Source organism: Halichoeres trimaculatus, unplaced genomic scaffold (assembly GCF_033239565.1).
Source record: "Halichoeres trimaculatus isolate MK-OKI-2021-1 unplaced genomic scaffold, fHalTri1.1 fHalTri1_scaffold_16, whole genome shotgun sequence".
In the NCBI taxonomy this organism is placed as follows: Eukaryota; Metazoa; Chordata; class Actinopteri; order Labriformes; family Labridae; genus Halichoeres; species Halichoeres trimaculatus.
Window position 1 is genome coordinate 20,193,458 of NW_027437194.1, and position 20,047 is coordinate 20,213,504.

General features: G+C 40.3%; 1 protein-coding gene across 1 annotated transcript in view; it reads right to left on the reverse strand.

The window, feature by feature from the left end:
- Positions 1-20,047, reverse strand: part of pappaa (pregnancy-associated plasma protein A, pappalysin 1a) — a 121,639-nt gene that overhangs the window by 43,266 nt on the left and 58,326 nt on the right. The window contains exons 11-14 of the mRNA XM_074690474.1: positions 8,711-8,821; positions 5,452-5,587; positions 5,134-5,347; positions 31-205 (exon numbers count right to left, since the gene is read on the reverse strand). Of these exons, the coding sequence (XP_074546575.1) occupies positions 31-205; positions 5,134-5,347; positions 5,452-5,587; positions 8,711-8,821 (636 nt within the window). The remainder of the gene's footprint in view (positions 1-30; positions 206-5,133; positions 5,348-5,451; positions 5,588-8,710; positions 8,822-20,047) is intronic.

Below are 20,047 nucleotides of genomic sequence, written 5' to 3' on the forward strand. Positions count from 1 at the left end.
TGTGCACCATGTGTTTAGCAGGGTGTTTACCTGGCTCTTGATGATGTCATCATCCTGGTGGATTTGCAGGACGTAGCCAGAGTTGCAGGAGATGGTGCAGCGGTCTCCGTTGTAGAAGTGGCGGCCGGGGCTACTGCACTTGAGCTCTGCATTGCGGATTAAGGGTTCCTGGCAATCAATGGCTTCGCACGAATAATGTACACAACTACGACCGAGCGTGTTTGTGTGTGGGTGAGTGGGTGGGGGGGTTGTTGGTGAGAGAAAGAGAGAAGGGGAGGGAGACAGAGAGAAAAAGAAACCACATTTAAAGTTACAACAAACATATATTTAGAGTAGGGATAACACTGCAAACATGGACACAGTTACACACAAGTATGTACTACGCATTGACTCAACCACATGCATCAATCAATGACTGCTTAACATATCAAATCAATACACCACATGCAGAAAAAGGCGGCCATATTTGTCTGTACTATGTGAATTAAGAAAGGCGGGATATATTATGTGCAGGAGAGAGTTTGGCCTCGGCTCCATGTTGGTAGCCTGATGGAGAAGGCATTTAATAGTCTTGGAATGCTTGGACGCCCAAGGCACCTTTTTACAACAGTCCACATTTTACAGTATAGGGTTCCCTTATGAAGCCAAGAGAGAAAGAGGGAGACGGAGAGAAAGAGGGGGATGTAAGAAAATACAGGTCTGGAGAAACATTGTTAAAGTCAGTCCTACAAGAATGGAATCCCTTTTTTGCTCTTTTCATCATTTTCTCAACTTTTTTTTCTTTACGATTGAAGATCCAAATGGACTTTCCTTTCTCCAGTTTCCTCACACAAGAAAAGTACATGTAATCACCATATTGCTGTACTTTTTTTTTTTTTTAATCAAAATGCTCATGAAAGAGGCATCTGATGGGTTAAGCTCCAAATCCTTACTGTACATTCTGTGGTCAGGGCATTTTGGGTACACTGATGCACGTCTTGTGGGAGTGTCCAGATGTACAGAGTTTCTGGGTTGAAGTGGTGGATAAGGTGTCTGATCTGATAGGGAGGAAACTACCACTAGAGCCTGCAATACTTCTCTTAAATGATGACTCAAGTTCCAGATCACTAAGGTAGAACGTAAACTCTGGTTAGCTGGCATGACTGCAGCTAAAAAAACCTATAGTTTTGAGGTGGCTTCCACCACACCGATTATCAATAAAACACTGGCTACAAGCTCTCCGTGAGGTGGTCTACTTGGAGTGGTCTTCAGCTCGCATTAACAATTCTGGGCCTGGAACATTGGAGATGTGGAAAAAAAGCTGTAGAGGATGTTAGAACATTGATGTCATGAATTTTGAGGCCCATCTGTAGTAAAATTGTATGTTTGACTTTTCTTTGTTTTTGATTTTACAAATGCCTATGTTTTACTGAGTGCTCCGCGCGGGCTGGAGGGTGAGAGGAGGAGGGCTGTTTTGTGTGATCAAGGTATCTGGTTTGCATTGTTGTTTATATTTTTGTTTAAAACCTAATTAATAAAAAGTTGATTGCAAAAAAATGCTCACGCAACATAAAGAAGTATTAGTCCCCTATGTTTTAGCTCTTTGAGGACAAATTAAGGAAGCCTATAAGTCTACCCCTGTAGACACTTTGGCTCGGAACAAAATCTCTTTGTGCTTTTTTTTTTTCGTGACCAGCTCTGGAATTTCTGACATAAATTACAATTAACTACCTGGAAAACCGTTCTCCTCCCTCGCAAATGAGAAGTACAGTGCACGGTACAATAGAATAGGATAAAAAAGTAGGACAAAAGACCAATAAAGAGAGGTCAGAACGGGAAAAAGGTGATGAGTGAGATACAAAAAATGGAGAAAACCATTACGGAGAGGAAAAAAAAGAGAAAGGTGAGAAGAGGTGACGGGAGAGAGGGGGACACATACGTGTATATGCATTTGCAGACAAGCATGGAACATAAAACTGAGTCATGTTAATAGCTCCTGTTGTTAACAACTCAGGGAAAAAGGGATGTGGTGTTTTGTGGAGGCATAAGTATTACGGGAAATGTGCTGCTCAAGCCCAGGAGAATGAGGGAGAGGGAGAGAGCAGGAGGCACAGAAAGGGGAGAAGTAAGGAGAGGAGAGGGGAGATGGCAAACAGTTTGAGGGAGAGGAAGATGACATGAAAGTGAGGGATGAGAAGACACCATGGGAAAACATGTGATATTATGGAGGGAGGGATGTGAAAAGGAGTAGAGAAATTTGGAGATTGACAAAATATCAAAGATTGAAAAAAGCTGAGTCACGATTTTCTGTGACATGTGATTCAACTTGTAGCTTCTGCAAGTAACACTTCCAAAGATAAGGAAACATATTTGATTGCTGGTATAAAGCATTCATTTCAAGGACAAGTAAAGAAAAGAAAGTCAGTGAGAACTCCAAGACAAAGCAACCAGTCTGTGTCAAGTGTGGTTACTAAACAATTTCCTGGCTGATAGAGATACATAGCAGTTTTAATCTATTTAGGTGCTCTTGGATGTCTCATTGGCACACAACAAAAGCCACAAACAGCTCTATCTCCCTGCACAGACCCCCCACACAATTTCCAGCGCTTTCTGCATTGTGAGAGCATTTGGTGTTGAAAGGGCTGCGGGAGCATCATCAGTGTGAACGGTCTCATGCATGACAGTGGTGTGGAAATTGGTAAATTGTGACTCCCTGTGCATGTGTGGTCTGGTTTAGCAATGTTTTGTGGGGATGGCCTCGACAACATATGGTCGGAAGTTCAAGTGAAACGAGGAGCGTCAAAACAAAATGTGAATTTGTAACTCGGTGGGTGTTAATTGTGTTTTGGTGGTCTGGTCTAAATCTCTGAAAAACGACTTTAACAACTATTTTTGAGTCTTTCAACGCAGTTTCATCCTCTCTGTATTCATGGTTTGATGCTTGATTGACAAAACGTGAACTAAATTAGCGAAAGAGAGTTATGAAAAAGTTGACCGATGAAGATTTAGAACTGGAGGCAACGCCTCCATTGTTGCAAATGTGTGCAGCTCAGCAACAGGTCTGAATTAATTGTAAATTTCCAGTGATGATATATTTGTTAGTCGAGAACTTTTTACTGTTTCTAGCTGTGGCTTTGGGCAGACGTCTCACATTAAACAGCTTGTTTGCGTCATTAAGTAGCACATGCCTGTGCCTCACTGTGGCTCAAACACACTCATAAAACTTAGCTCCTTGCATCTCTAGTCTCCTATTACGGTGGCACCTGAAATTTCCTCGACAGGTTTTTACTGCAAATACTTTCACACCTTTCCAACTGAAAACCTCATAATTTCTACATTAACGATTTGGGTCCTCAAGTCTTTTCTTATCAAAGACTATACAGAATGGACACAGTGGCCCTGCCTTTTACCACTGTACGGTTTTGAAGCCAAAATACCCCCATCTGAAGTGCTGCCATTATGCAGCCTGAGTCTGCACAGTAGAGAGTCTGTGTGGAGCCAGGTGACCAAAAAAGTTTTGTTTTTTTTCTTCGAAAGTCTTATCTCATCTTGGCTCTCCCTCCCGACCAATCTTACTACTTCTGAAAAAACTGCGCCAGAATGGCAGCTGTCAATCATCCTGAAATGTGACGTAAAACCCAGTTTTTAATCTCTAATAACTAATTAACTAATGAAAAATAACTTTTTCAGAAAAAAGAGGACTTGAACATAATAGAGTCCAATAATATCTTCGTCTAACCACAGCATCTAGATAGGGGAAACATATGTGAGCTGTTTTTATTTTTCAAAGTTTGACCATAGCTCTATTAGAATGAATGGGGGAGACAGAGTTTTTGACCTACAATGCGGCCAGTCATCAAGGGAAGCAGTTTTTGCGGTGACCTCACTTTGAGCCGAACAAAATGACGCCCATTTTTTTACAGTCTGCGATTCTTATTGGATCCAGCCTTCTAGCGGTGAGTTTGTTAGAGGGCTAGATCCAGTTTTCAAGAGGACAGCCACCATGGTAATGATGTCTGTGTAACAAGAGCATCCATCTAACACTAGCTAGTGCAGCTAGTGTTCCTGTGACACAGCAGTGTGGTGTTTGTTTTCATAGCCACGCACAGTCTCCAAAATTTAGTCGATTTTTCTAAGACTGTCGCAATCATCTCCCTCTTCTTTAACTGGTAGATGCAGTTACCATTCTTCGGAGACACATAGCAGCCACCATCTGGAGGTAATTCGTACCAACCAAGTATGGATAAATACACTGAAAAAGTGTACCTTTAAGCCTTTTGCACACCAGACGCGTATTTTTCTCATGAATACTTCGCGCATTATCATTTTATGGACCTAAGTCAATTTTTCAAAAGTTTCGCATGCGACGAGTACACATCCAACCAATCAAAACACTCATTGTTGATGCATCACATTTTACATTGATTGTGTTTGTGTTCCAGCACCTGGTTCTTTAGGACAAAAGACATAAAAACAACAAAGACATTTTTTGCAATTTTGTGCCGTTTATTCCCATTGTCATTGGTGTGCAAAAGCCTTTACTAATGCGCATTCAACTTTACTCACAGTCCAGTTCTCCGAGATGTGCTTGTAATGTGTAACGTTGATGAATCCTGGTTATGTCCTACCAGTGCTCATCTACTAAGTCCAAACTCACCAAGCAGAGCTAACGTAATCTCACTCTTCATTTTATTGATAGACTGTCAAGTTAGGGGCTTTTGGTCTACAGTCCTTGGTCGTCCAAGGATACTAAGAAATGACATTTAGAGATTACAAGTTCTGGCACTGATAATCGTATTTTAACTCTAGATTAATACCAGGTAAATATATATCAAAGTGAAGCCATTTGGAGATCACTTAGAAAGTCCTCAGAGTGCCTTGAATCAAAGGTGTGCAATAGCAAACCAATAAACATCTTTAGCTACTAAAAGTCCGGAAAGAAAAAATCTTCACTCAGGAGCAGCCTTTATTTATGGAGACTGGAAAAGTTTTCTGGTAAAAAAAATTGTGTTCTTATTGTCTGTGAGCACATTCTTTTGTAGATGCACATAATTTTAGGATTTCATATGCATGTCTTCGCTTTTGATATGTGTGTAACACGTGCAAGCCTCATGTTCACTGATCTTCTATTTCCCTGCCACTGCATGGCCTCACCTCTGGCCTGTGGGGTTGTAGATCTCATTGCTCTGGCAACCACTGATGGTGATCGGGTCGAAGGACTGGAAGGAGCGCAGGCCCACGCCGGAGATGGCAACGAGGCGTGAGGCAAACATGACCAGGATAGCCTTAGTGTGGTAGAAGGCTACAGACAGGTCGTGGCTGACTGGGATCACCAGGGGGTTGGTGCGGCAGCTGAGACGCCACTCACCTGTGGAGGGTGTATTTAGAGGCAAGGAGAAAACAGTTTACTTATGATGGGGGGAGTAAATAAGAAAATTCAAAGTGTTTTAAAAGAAGGAAGTCTGATGTCACCTAAACTATGGATGCCCTCCTTGGTGTCGACAAGTTGAACAGTGATGTTACACTGAGTCTGGTCGATGTAGCCAGTCCCATCAGCAGCCAGATGTATGATCACTGCTGCCGCCACCATGGGGTGAGAAAAGTGCGCCTTAGAGAAGGAAATCAAAGGAAAAAGTTAGACAAAATGAACCCTTTCACCTTGTGTCTTCTCACATCGGTAAACAATTTGTCAGAATTTGATTTTTTTACCTTGACTTTTGTGCTTCCTCACTCTGCTACCTTTAAAGAGGGGTATTTTGCTGTCTATTCATTTGAAATGTGGTTTAAAGTCACAATGCAGGATGTTCATACTAAACCACACATCTTCTGATGTTGTAGAAATCCCAGAATCTTTCCATAAACTGGCCAAAATGGTCCATTTAAAAACAGAATGAGATCTTGAATTGCTGAAATGATGATGTCATCACTTTGAGGATCTGGTTTATGATACATTCGAGGTGTGGGCCTCAAACACCAAAGACTGCCCTGCCAGGCCGCTAGAGGGCTGGCCAGACAGAGAAAAGGGGGTTTGTGGAGCATGGTGCCTTAAAGAGACAGCAGCTTAAACAAAGAAGCTCAAACAGGATTCTCTCAAACACCAGTAAACACACCTAGCAAACTCTGCAGACATTAGAGCCTGACAAATATTTATCATGACACTAATTCAATAGTGATTAAGATGATGGAACAATACTGACCCTATTTTAGTCTAAAGAACATATTTGATTGGCCTCAGCTATGAACTGTTTTTGGTCATATATTTGTCCAGGGATCCTACATGTAACCATGGTCACACTGTTTATACACAAGATCAGCTTTTAATAACCCTTAGCATGTGGATGCTAACGGGTTTGGTGCTATAGCCAATGTTTCCCAAGGAGAAGGAGACAGGGACCACATGATGACTCAGCAGTGCAAGCAAAGAAGCGAAAACCTGTCCTTCCATCTATCTTAATGAGGAACATGAGATCTGTCTCCAATAAGATGGACAAGGACACCAACTGAGCTAAGACTGGACACCAAAGCTATATAGAAGGGGCTTACTAGTGGGCAGACAGGACAAAAAAAATGAGACTGAACCATCAGGTGAAGAAGGCCAGCTCTGTCCAAGGCTACCCCCTGGACCTTGTAAAGGTGGTGGCAGACAGGGGAATAATGAAGCTGTCATCTCTAATAGACAACATGTCCCACCTCTTCCAGAAGACTTTTTACCTTCATGTTGTGCTAAATACATAGGGATGGGAATCGAAAACTGGTTCCGGAGCCACCGGGCCTTGCGTCGACTAGTCTGCTGCAGCTATCTTAGCTTAGCAGTTAGATAACGTTTCCCAAGAAAACTCTGATTTAGGATTTTCAGCTTTAAGTTTTACTGAAGAACTGACTTCATAAAGAAATGTACATTACTCTCTCTCAGGAGATTCATATTCAGTACATTCGAAATGGTATAAATCACCTTATTTACCAAAATATCAAATAGTGCAAGCTTGATGCTAAGGGAAATGAGAAACTGCATTGATATGCTAGCAGTTAGCATACATCAGTATAACTTCAGCTTCAGAATAGAATTTCAACTTTCATCATAGAAACATATCACATCAACTCTTTGTAAAAAATTACCGAGAATTTCAAATGTCAAAAGCTAACAGGCAGTTGAAAGGCTCATGGCTGACTTCATAACCACGGGAAAGCTTCCAAAGAACTTAAACCATTGCTATAACCACTTTGAGACACTAGATGGCCTACTTGAATTATTAAGTTATTACAACACAGTACATCAGCGTCACATTGTGTGCAATTTTTACCTGTTTCTGTATAATTATGCCCAGAAATATCAGGACTCAGGGACCAATTACATTTTATTCACTTACAGTATAAACGCAAATGATTGTTGTTGAAACAGAAAACCTGTAAAGCTACTTTTTGTACCAAGAAAATTCACAACAGGAATTGGTAAGAGAATTGGGCATCAGATTGATAAGCAGAATCGATAAGGGCATCGGTATTGACAAAATCTTATCAATTCCTATCCCTATAAATAAGTACATATTTTCCTACATTACTCGTATTAATTTATTCTATTTGATCTATTCTTATTGCAATGCTTCCACAATACACTTTCTTGTTTGCTGCAGTAACTCTGTAAATTTCCCCATTGTGGGATGAATAAATTATTATCTTATCTTATCTTCTCTTGTCCAGTCTGGTTTGTATCCAACCTACATGTCACTCCTGACTCTCCCAGTTTCCTGCTTCATCCACTGTCCTGTCCTTTCTGGGTAAAGGTGTAATAGCTCAAAATATAACTAAAAAAACTAAGGGAATAAATACATAGTATTACAAAATTACCAAATGTACAGTGTAACAACTAAATCCTGATGTTAACAGAATAGAATGTTGAATGAATGTTCGCTGCTCCCTGACATTGCCCACATCTACTCCTTATTGGGGCCATCAAGCCTCAAAAGTCGAGTGTTTACATTCCATAAGATTTCCTTCGTATTCATAGGTTTATGGCTCCCAGTGCTCTTTATGATGACTGAGTGAAATGTAAGCTGATAAATAAAATGATAAGTATAGACATCGACAGACTGGTGTTAACAAAACCAAGAAGCAACAGAATCCACTAACTTTCCTGGCTCATTTTTGAACATTACCATTATTACACAATGGCTCTCCAATAAAACAGTCTTCCTGTAGAATATATTATCCCAACCATAAAATGAACAAATTAATGATCGCATAAACCCTTTAAGAAGCAATTAAATACTGCATCAGTGTGGTCATCATTTTTTATCAGGAACTGTAAAATAAAAGCAATAACAGTAGGTTAATTAGCTACAGACAGAGTGAAAAACACTCAGGGCAAATTCCTAAAACACATCACATCACTGTATTTCAGTGATGCTTTTAGACCTTAGAAGACAAGAAAAGACAGTCCTGGTGACAGGACGACAAGCAGCAGCATAGAGCATTGGTTTCAGGCTTGTTCTGCCTGAGGCCTCCAGGCTCTACAGCTGGTCTGTAACAGTTCTTTCTCCAGGAGAGTGTGCATTCGAATCAATTTTTTATACATCCTTTCCAAATCCAAGCACACTTTTTTGCCCAAATGCTCTCCAAGTTTGAAACAAAATCTAGTGAAGCCATGGTAGTTTGGTTTAAATACATTATAAGCAGGTTTCGGTCAACTTTCCTATCTTTTAAGTGACATAACAGGGTGCCAAAACCATCCTACCTTGAGCCAATAATTAGGAAATCCCCAGGCTGACTCATGGGCCTCACGGCAGGGAAACCAGGCGTACTGGGACACTCCATCTGATAGATCGAACACCTTGGATTGGCAGGTCTATGGAGGAGAGAAAAAAGAAGATGCATTCAAATCATGTGTTGCAAGATGTTTTAATTCGTGTTATTTAATACTGTATGTCACCCCAATGAGTTGCTGTTGTCTGTAAGACAAGCTACGTTTGATCATTTCTTCTTCATGACATCAGACATTAAAGATGTAAAAAAAGCACTTTGTCCAAGTTCTGTAGATAATGTGGCAAAATTACATAAAAGCTGACTAACTTGTATTTTATACATACTTTAAAGCTTTAGTTTGTGCCTGCCCTGCCCTAAAGGCTGTGACCCCTGTTTTCCACAACTGTCAGCTGTTTGTCTCCTGTTCTGACGTGCAGCTGACGTGCATTCAGAGCAGAACTGTTTGTTTGTTTGTCTGTCTCGTCAACAAACCGGGCACCTCGGTATGCACCACGCATCACATTCACATTCACATTCTCACATTCTCCTCCTCTTTCTCTGCTCCTGAAACTCACTCACACTTGTCTCAGTGAGTGTCTCTGCTCAGTCTGTCATACCACACCTGCCCACTAGAAGCCCTCAGAGAGTTTTCAAAACTGTGCAACAGCTGACTTGAGTCACCTGTGGCACTTCGCTGTATAACATTGACCAGTAACTGTGGATTAGCTATCCAAACTCACACCTGTTGCATGGTATTGCAGTTTTGGTAAAAGACAAACTAAATGATTTCTGTATGAAGTAAGAGGTCATGTACCAGAGAGCAGGTAGTTATGCAAATAGGAAACCTGACAGGGTGAGCAGGATGTGATGGTCTTCAGAGTTGTGGCCAGATTTTTAAGACAAGCCAACGTCATAAATCAGTGTTTCTGCCACAGTGTTTACTAAGAATGATGACGGCACATTTTGCTACAGTCTCAACAGGCAGAATATAATGTGTCACTCCTTTACCCAGATTACTTTGTTAGAACCCGTGCAATCCAGAAATACTCTGACCCAATCACTCTGACTACCTTTGTAAACTTCTGCCAACAGCTTCGAGAAAAACCTTATTTTATTGCTTTTGTAAATCACCTCTTTCCTCCTTCGCACAGTTTTGAGAATGCTTTTTTTATTCTCATGATTCAGGCATTTCACAGTAAATGTCCGCAGAGCTTGAGTCTGGTTCTTGGCTTGTTGTTGTTCGGTAGTGACCTCTTACTGAAACAGTAGCATTGCTGCCATGATGCCACTCATTTCAATATGCAAGTCATGGTTAAAGGTCCAAAAGGCCTTCATGATGCCCATAGAGGAGTCATCTGTCTTGCTGATGCCAGCGTCTGCTAGGCTTGCTGCATTTTCTTCTTCAAAGTTAGCATCCAACAGATTTTCGTCACTGAGAAGCCCCCCGTACCCTCACCACCATCTTTGGTTATGTTAACTGAAAGTGTATTTAACTCAGGGTTAGCAACAGAGCAGGTCTAGCCAGCCTGTTCAACATGGTACCATAACCAGAATCCCCTAAGCCCTAATCTTAGTTTAAGTACTAAAACTAATAGACTTTCTGATGGTTAAAAGCAGAAAAATGCCTAAGTAAAGTGTACGCTTAAACTTGGAGTCTCTTTAAACTAACTTAATTATGCAGTTAAAAAAAAAAACACAGCTGCTACGCAAAACTGTAGCCTAGCTTGTGTGCTGCTTTTGCCAGCAGTTGCTCATTGAAGACTCCGAGATGACCAGCATCCACTGTGGCTGATACAATTACCAGTGGCACATAACTCTTGAGCAGACACCCTGCAATACTCCTCCAAACCACAAGCGGGCAGTGTTGTCTGTGTAACCATCAAATCACCTGTTTACGATCCTGTTCCGTTTTCTGCTTACTTCAACACGGAAATTTTGAGCTTATTAGCTTTACTTTGGAAAGAAAAGTATCCTAGAGACTACAAAAAAAATAAATAAAAAAAAATAAAAAACAGAGAAGATACAGGTGGCAATTTTGGAAATGCTGTTGATACAGGGCCCTCCAATGTATAGTTACGTTTTGAGAAGGTTTACATCAAGGCATGTGGGTCAAGGGGTAGGCTACACTATCAATTCAACGAAGAAGTATAAACCAAGCTTTACCACCTCACTTCAAAAATACTGAAATATCCCTTTTAGGGAACCGCTGATTTTCATGGACTCTGTATTTTTGCTTAATTTACAAGTAACAGCGTTCATTAACAAGGCTGTCCCTGGAAATTCTGGGTTGTCACCTCAAAATGCTAGAAACTATGGGTAATTTAAATGTGAAAGTGAGTCCACTTACAGAAAAAGTGCGTACAGGGTTCCTTCAAGCACTGATTTCCTTTTGAAATATCTTGATTGGTTAGAAAACACTTGCTTAATATTGCACCATGAGCAAACTCAAGTCAACCTATTTTGATAAAACATTCTTCCTTTTCAGAGAAAAACTGAAGTAAATGTGAAAACATGTCTTCTGTCCTTTCTTTAACCTCAGAGTTTAGTAAAAATGACCCAGGTCGTTGGCCAGAGAGCCCCAGAAAAGTATAAATAACATTACAATGCTACCTGATTGGCGGCTTGACTTTTCTTTTATCCTATCAGAAGCGATTATAGCATGGCTGACATTTAAAGCACAGGAAAAGCAGTTTAATTGAAAACTATGCTGGTGTCAAGACATTAAAAGTCTACAATGACAAAGTCCCCCAAATACTGTGGCTTTGCTGTCAACTTTAAGACCCAGGATTTATGTCCCACATATCATCACCTCATTAGCCTTGGATGATGTTTGACAGCGTATGGTGAAACATAAAAAGGATGTGGAGAAAACAGATGAGATGTCGCATACAGTGTTTTCTCTTTAAAGAGAAGGAAAGGCGGTAGAAAGACAGAAAAAAAGTGATAAATAGACCCGTCAGTAAACGACTAAGGAGCAATACATAACACAAAGGGGAGAGAGGGCACATACCCAAGGACGGTGAGTTTCACCCGCTGCCCTGAGCTTGTGAAATGAGACACCAGTAACATGAGAGTTTTGCTAGAGAGGCTACTGTAAGATCCTGCCACTGTGGAAAAGTAGCCAGAGCAGCTATCTGTCTATATATCTGTCCCCTGGATCTGTTGACATGACCTTTCTGCTCAGAGCTGAAGTGGCAGAAATGAGAAATGCAGGTGACAAATACCTGAGATCAGTCGCCATGAGACTATGTATGGCCTCGCTTGAGGACAGCTGTGTTGATCTCCAATTTGTATTAGTTAGGAAAAAAAGTTGTCATTTGCTTAATGTTAATGAAATAAATACAGTAACAATATTGAAACTAAGACTGGGTTTACTCTGGCAAGTGGAAGGCTTCCCTGAGTCCAACACTTCTTCCAAGCCCAACACTGACTTTGGTCTGGACTTGATGAAGAACCCACAGCTCTCTCCAAGGCAGTATGACTTAACCAACCAACATGATTTAAACTGACTGTTGGCTGCTAATGACTTACAGTCAAGAGTAGCTGGTTTCCATTGCTATCTGCACTCTGACATGGGTAAAAAAAAATACCTTTCTACATGCAAACAGATGACTTATTGATGTAAAACACAGATGGCACTACCTACACCTTCTCCCTCTTTCTCTCACCCTACAATTTCCTACTCATCTCCTTTTGTGTTTTCCAGCAGCCTTCTGTTTGAGACAGGCAAACACTGCAGGGCATGCCAAAGCCCCTGCACTTAAGCATACAACCCCCCCTCTGTGCAGCGTCACACCAGTAGGAGGTAATTCACAAGTCTCCCATGGCTCATTACACTTTCTCCAACCTCCTCCTCATGCTACGGCAAGAGTCAAAGCCCTCTTAATAGATTCATCATTGATTTCATACAGTGATTAAAGCAGTGGGTAAGAGAGGTGGTGGTAGCACGCTTTTCCGGTCATTTATCAAAGAACACATTGAAGACTTGGTACCTCATTCTTGACTTATCAAAGGCCTTCAGTGTAGTGTATTCTTTATCTTTAGAGTAGTTAGAAGATTGGGTTGTCTCTGAAAACAACAACAGCTTTAAGAACTTCTTCAGAGGTACAATTCCAGGTGTTTTAAGGGTTGGTTTTAAATAAGGGAATGGTGTCTCACATGGTACTGTACTGGGCTAATTTTTCTTTCTTTCTTTTTTTACTTGTTCATAATTATATTTACAGATAGATTGCACCACTACCTGTATTAAGGATCAATAAGCTTCTTTTGATGCTTTCCAGAGGTATCTTTAGACAGGACAGTAGGTTCTAAATGCAAACTCGGCAAAGAATCAGTAGCTCCTTCCGAAGCTTGGCTCACACTCAGGTGGATTTGATCCCAATTTACCCCTTCAGATAATCAGCAGAGAAACCAATGCTATCGGGGTGATTATGCCACTCATTTTTCGCTGAGGATGGCAAAAGCCAATCATAGAGAGCCACTGACAAGGGACTGGAAATGATTGAAGGTTATCAGAGACAAAAATATTGACCACAAAGTAGCAGAGTGCATTGGACAGCTGAGATGGAGAACATTCTTGTCAACCTGTGGCAAGGCCATGAATGTATACAACACAACATGTCCGGCAAGGATAACCACAACCACTCGAGATAATCTGTGAAGATTCACCTTCCCTTCTCTCTCCTGTGATAGAACCAAGGCTCAAGTAAAGAAAACAAGTTTAGAATTTTAACAAAAATATTTTGTCTTTAAATCATTATTATCCTTTCCAAAAACAGCAATGAGCAGGACCCTCTACTTTTTTAAAAATCAAGCCAGTTAGCGTAACTGTGAAATTTGAATCAAACAAAATCCAATTTAAACACTGTGCATTTAGTTACTTAGCTTGTTTTCAATAGGTGGCATAATGATAAATAAATAAATAAACCCTTAAGAATCTGAAGCAGATTTTTCTCAGCTCTTTCTGGTTGAGCTATGACTTCTGTAGAAAGTATTGCATTAAGGTGTTTCCTTGATTACCATTCAAATTTAGAGTAGAATCAACTTTGAATGAAGGAGCAACAGCAACCCCCTTTTTCATGGCGAGATGCTAAGTCTTGCACCACACTTTGTGGCTGCCACATAGTATTTCTTTTTTTTCCCATTATTATTATTCCTGTTATTATTAAAAAATAGTCTTTCAAAGGATATTCGATGGCAAACCACCCTAACATTTTCAGTTTTTGGTCAACCTGGCATAAGAAACTGTTGACTGTGGATATTTCACAGAATTTAGAAGGTCTCCAGTGAAAAACAACAGCCATATTTTTACAATAATCTTTTCCTTTTATTGCTTTATTAAATCAAAATGTTACAGGCTGGGTACAAGCACTGGTTTGTCTTTTCATTCCTGTTTTTGTCTCTCCTGAAAACTTCTTAGATCCTGATGTCTGCAGTCAAAGCCTTTTGTGACACGTTAAGCTATCGAGCAAAAAGTAATATTCATAGTCAGCACTTAGCCACGACTCATGTAAATCAAGCAAACTACCTTATCTGAACGCCATTAATGCTTTTTCTTCACCTTAGTATAAACTGAAAATTCCAGTTTGATACCTTTAACAACACTTAAGGCTTTTATCTTTGAGCACAAACAAACTTCAAAAGGCCTCTACTCTCTTGCTATTGCTGTTTTCACTGCGTAAATATTATCATCAGAAGTCTTTAAAAATTATGTTATAGCATTTAAACATTTGAGAAAAAAAAATAAATTGATGTTATTAAAAATAAAGGGCAAACCTCATTGATTTCTGTTCAGAATTTAAAGGGATCTTCTTTGAAACATAATAAGAGACTCAACATTTTTCAATCCAAGGGGATTAGCACATATTTCTATGTAAAATACTATAATTTCAGGAAATACTGAATGTTGTTTTATATTAAAAAATGTTTATTATTCAAAACTGCCTAATTTTTATGACTTCAAATTATTTTGTGTCAGGCATGATCAGATGTTAACCACAGACTGAGGTTAATGTATTCTTTACACTAAGTCTCCAAGGATGTTCAAAGGCTCGTGCAGTGATTAATGTACGGAGGAGCGGGGGATGGAAGCCCATTGTAGCCTTTGTATCATTTACATTATGCAGGTCAGATTCTCAACATGCAGCTACAATTAGGTATATAAAGGTGACTTCAACCACCTCAGCATGTGATGTCACAGTATGGGCGCTTAAACAATACTACTATGTGCATTAAACCTGCACATTATTCATTTCTTTGTTTGTCTGTTTGTCTTGGCATGCTTCATATCAACCGTTTTTGAAATCTGTTTCAGGTACAACAAAACTTTCGATTACGGAAAAACTGAGTGTTCACTCATCCTTTCATTAATATTTGTAACTTTGAATAGGTGAAAAAGTCCACATACAAAAAAAAGTTATGTGGGAAAAAAAATATCTACCAGGATTATTGAAATATCAGTTTTTGAAAGTTTATATACACGTGTTTTTTAATGTATTTAACATATGAACATATATCTCCCATGACAAGTTTTTTTTAGCTGGCCATAAAACAGACTACTGATGACTCTGTATAAAGTCATAAAGCCAACAAGAACATCACCACTAAGCATGATTATTTCCACATAATTACTTTTTATGACTCCCATGTGGCAGTCATGCTGTTCAAACCTTTTTTTATGGAAAAGTGTTTAATTAAGGGATACACTTGTCTGTTTCAGTACAGCACAGTGAAATGATGATTAATGAAAATCTTTCACCACAGGGGGTGCCAAATTCAACACTTAATTTAGGAGCTTTAATACAATTTTTTATGAAGACTAAAGATGCAAAGTTGAGATGATACACATATTCAGGTACCAGTGGCGATTGCTCTAAGACTGTAACTGGCTCGATCTCCTTCTCATTCATCCCCGCAGCGTCTCAGCGCTTTAACACAGACTGACGCTGAGTGTCTTCTGACTTCAGCTGGGAAGCGTAGAGTGGGTTGTTCCACTGTGGAAACTGGATGGTCATTAGATAAACGCTGGGCTTTGTCCCGCCCATCGGACGCTCAGCGTCTCTGGGGGTCTATGAGGCAGTGGGCTGGCCTGGACGCTCGGCTTCTGCATGATGATTGGATGATCTGTCTGAGGCCGAATCCCTTTTTGATTGACAGTGAAATGAGCCAGTCAGCGATCTTGAACTATAACCCTCCACCAGAGCATCTTCTGAGTTTTACAGTCAGTTGTTTTGGACTGATCCGGAGGCTTTATTGATCCCCATTGAGTTTACCTTACTTAAAAACAACGAGCATTGGGTTAAAATATTTGCTCTCTTTTCACCAATAAGCAGCTTCTCCCCCTGTCACTCACACTTACAGCCTGTCGTAGTCTCACGTAGCAGCTCCAGCTGCTTGCAAGCTGGCACGGAGGGTAGAATTTAGGTTTAAATAAGCAAACAAATTTATGATGTAGGCGGGGAAAAAATGAGCTTCCCCTCCTTGACTGACCAGCAGCCGCCACTGTCAGGTAAAGAAAATATGTGCATTTATTAATCACTAATACAGTCTGAGTTTTAATGGATTAAAGGAATAGGAAAGCCAAATATTAGATATAGAGTTAAGAAAAAGCTCATTCCTGACAAGAAAAGTTTTAAAAGAAAACTCAGGGGAAAGTAATGGGAGGTCTGTTGTTATGGAGGTAAGCACTTTTGGAAGTGACAGGAAAAGCTAATGTTATAAGGATCAGAATGAGTAACACCGGTTCAGGGGAATTGCTCCTAAGTAAAAGTTGTTTGTTGTTCAAAGAGGAGAAATACTTTCCTATTTACTGAAAAAAAAAAAAAAAAAAACTAAAAGGATTACTTCTGATAGCTTCCATCGCCTGGAGGCATGGGTAACATATGTTTCCCTTGTTCTGATTCATAACAAGGACATAACAGTCATTTTTTAGGTACACAAGTCCAACTTTCAGACGTCTATTTGGAACAAAACAACTTCTCACTTTCCTTGAAAAACACTTACAGCAATGCAAGAGATGAGTTCAACTTCTTAACTCGAAACACACACACACACACACACACACACACACACACACACACACACACACACACACACACACACACACACACACACACACACACACACACACACACACACACACACACACACACAGAGTTAAACACATGGTTTTAATTTGTACCAGCTGGAAAGTCAGACTGGCAGACAACATCCAGTCCTGGGTCTGTAGATACAAACTGGTGTTTGTAAATCACCACTTCAGATAAAAGGAGGGCTAAGTGTCGTAAGCCAAGAGGAAACCAGAGGAGATAAAGGTACAGAGAGACAGAGAAAGCAACTGTCAGCCTCATTACACTGAAAATATGCCCGCCTGGTTAAAAACATTCATTAAGCAGATAAAGGAATAAAGCAGAACATAAACTAGGATTAGGGGAAATATGAAGCAGAGCAAGGCTATTAAAAACATACAGGCCTTTATAGCATGATGCACTGTCCATAGCAGGCTTGTCTCTTAAAGGAGGAAATTATCAATAGTTTTTTTTCTTGTATATTTTATGGCTTTTTATGCCTTCGTTAAGGAGGAGAGGGCAGTCAATAGAGCAGCAAACTGAGAGTGGGAGTGGGGAACAACATGCAGGAACCCTTAAACCCAGTTCAAGGACCGCTGCCCCTGTATATGGGGCATATACCAGACCAAACCAACATCTCAAAATGAAGAGGTATCAATTATAATTTTGCATTATAGCATCCCTTATGCCAACATCAAAACACATTTTATGAAAGTAGAAGGTCAAAACATGAGGATTCATCAAACCTCAGAACTTTGGGGATTAATTCTCAACCGCAAGGGTTAAAAGAACAAAAAATCTGCGAAATCAATCCACAGAAAGGACAAAGGCAGGTTTCACCTCTGCCTGTTGACACTGTGGTTAAAAAAAAAAAAAAAAAAAAAAAAAATACAACAAAAGCCTCCAGGTAATTGTTTGTGAGACAAAGATAGTTGACATATGCTAGATAAGCAGCCTTTGTTTCCATTTGCAAATAATCACAGCTAGCAATAAATCTGTGTTAAAAGACTACAGTCTGAGATTTTCTTTCAAAACTATAAAAATGACTCAGACATAAAGGGAATCCAATTAGCCACAAGATAAGACTCAAACCCCTGTTCCTCACAGAAACTTAAAGTTTGATAGGATAAGTTTTGTTCACTTTTGACGTATAAAATTTCAAGCAAGAAAGCTACTTTTTGCATCTATACTGTTAAAAAAAGACCTCCATGTACTGAGGAAGGACATGCTCCTGATGTAACATTTAACAATGCTGTGGTTGGATAGTATCAGATCCCAATCATTGTAAACTGGTCATACAAAAACTCCAGACACTAATTTCTCTATATCCTGCACAAGCTGCTCACAGGAGCTTTTAACTTAGTGGCAACTTTCACTCATTTTATGCAATCTCTCCCACCAACGATCTGGACTCAGTGTGAGATGAGGGCACTCTGAGCTGAGGATACCTACCAAGCACCTCAGAGTTTATCGTTCTGCCAAAGGACTCTGTGAGGTCAGTCACTGACCTAGATTATTTTGTTCTGAACTTTGGGACATTTTGAACTCATGTAAATTCAGAAAACTGTTTCCTAAGATAATATTTATGCTGCTGGAGCCCCTCCTAAAAATGTTTATTTCCAACATAAGGTACGTCTTTCTCTTCTTTTCCACTTCTCCCTCTCACTCTCTTTGTCAGAAGCATACATAGGAACTTGAAGGAGTGAGCATCTGTGAGGCATTTGTGGAGAAAAAGGAAGAAAGAGCAACAGAGAGAACCTAGTATGAGTTTCCAAGCACCATCCCATGGTTTACTGGAATGCTGGTAAGCGCCTGGTGTGTGAGGTAATGTCCTGTCACCCAGCCCCACCTATACCCACTGAAACTCACCGTCTCATTGGTCCTTGTGGCTAATAATTGGCCACTTCCATGGCCTACTGAAAATAGGGCAGTAAAAGTTATAAAGCGAGTGCAATTATGCAGTTTACCTATCCCATTCTCATTATCCTTTGTCATGAGGAGTTATTGTGTGGACGCGAGCTGTGATTGGGTGGTAGGGTGCAGAGTGGTGAGCGCACAATGTCAGAAAGTTGAAAACAGATGGGTCTGTGGAGAAGTTAAACGTCCCTCAGTCAGTGGTCCCCCACGCTCAATAAAATAGCACCAAAACACTGCACATTAACAGCTTGAAAACGTAGAGGAGGTCATCATTGCACACCAGGCACAATGACGTTTCCACAAGGAAGAACCACAACAGTAAACTGAATCAGGAAGACTGAAACAAGGGGAGAAGGGAACACCATCCTGGGGGCTTGTTTTTAATGATACCACACGCTTATGTCAACCACAAAGCGCCTGATGAGGACCGCACAGTTTCTTAAGGGGGAGCTGTTTTGGACGACATTACAACTTCCCAAAAGTGCAGACAAAGTTCACTAATTGGTTGCTAATGCATTCACAGATGCATTAGCACGTGCCTATTTACACACACAGACAAGCATATTAGGCTGTAAACTGAAGAAAACACTGATATCATATCTCACAAGAGCGAGGCTTGAGCCACACATTTCAGCACAAAAACTTTTTAAGCATGACCACCAGCTCCAATTGCGTGTTTATCTCATGAATATCCAGTTAGCCATGTGCTGTTACAGTAATGGCGGCTTGTCAACTACAGGTCCTCCTGCATGCAACACATGTTCTGTGGTATGAGAGAGAGTGCTTTTGACTGGCTGCTGTGCCAGTGTGTGCATGTGTGTTTGTGTGTGTGTGTGTGTGTGTGTGTGTGTGTGTGTGCATGCGCGTGTGAAGTGTTCTTGTTTCTGCAACAATATGAGATCCCATTGCGTGAGAGGCAGATTTTGCAAGGTGTAAAACCATGGTCATTATGCATGAACCTTGATAGCTCTGAAAAATTTGACAACTAAGTGAATAGCACAGGGCTCTGATAAACACATTGTGTTTTTTTAAGACTGTACTGTTAAACATGAGGGAGCCACAATGAGTTAAAAACAGGATACAAAAAGGAGGATCACCTTCTCGAGGGCGGACATTTAACATTGTAGCAGATGGGGAGATTTCTGTCCTGTTCCACTTCTGTTGGTCTGAAGCTCTCTGAGCAAGAATTGTCTCTCTAATGATGTATAAATGTATAAATCATGTCTGTAGAGTGAGGTACGAAGATTTTACGGGCTCCCCCCCCACCAAAAAAAAAAAAAAATTGAGCAGGATCTGTGACAAAGATGCACTCTAAGTGGCCACGTGACATCTTTTGTGAAAAGCTT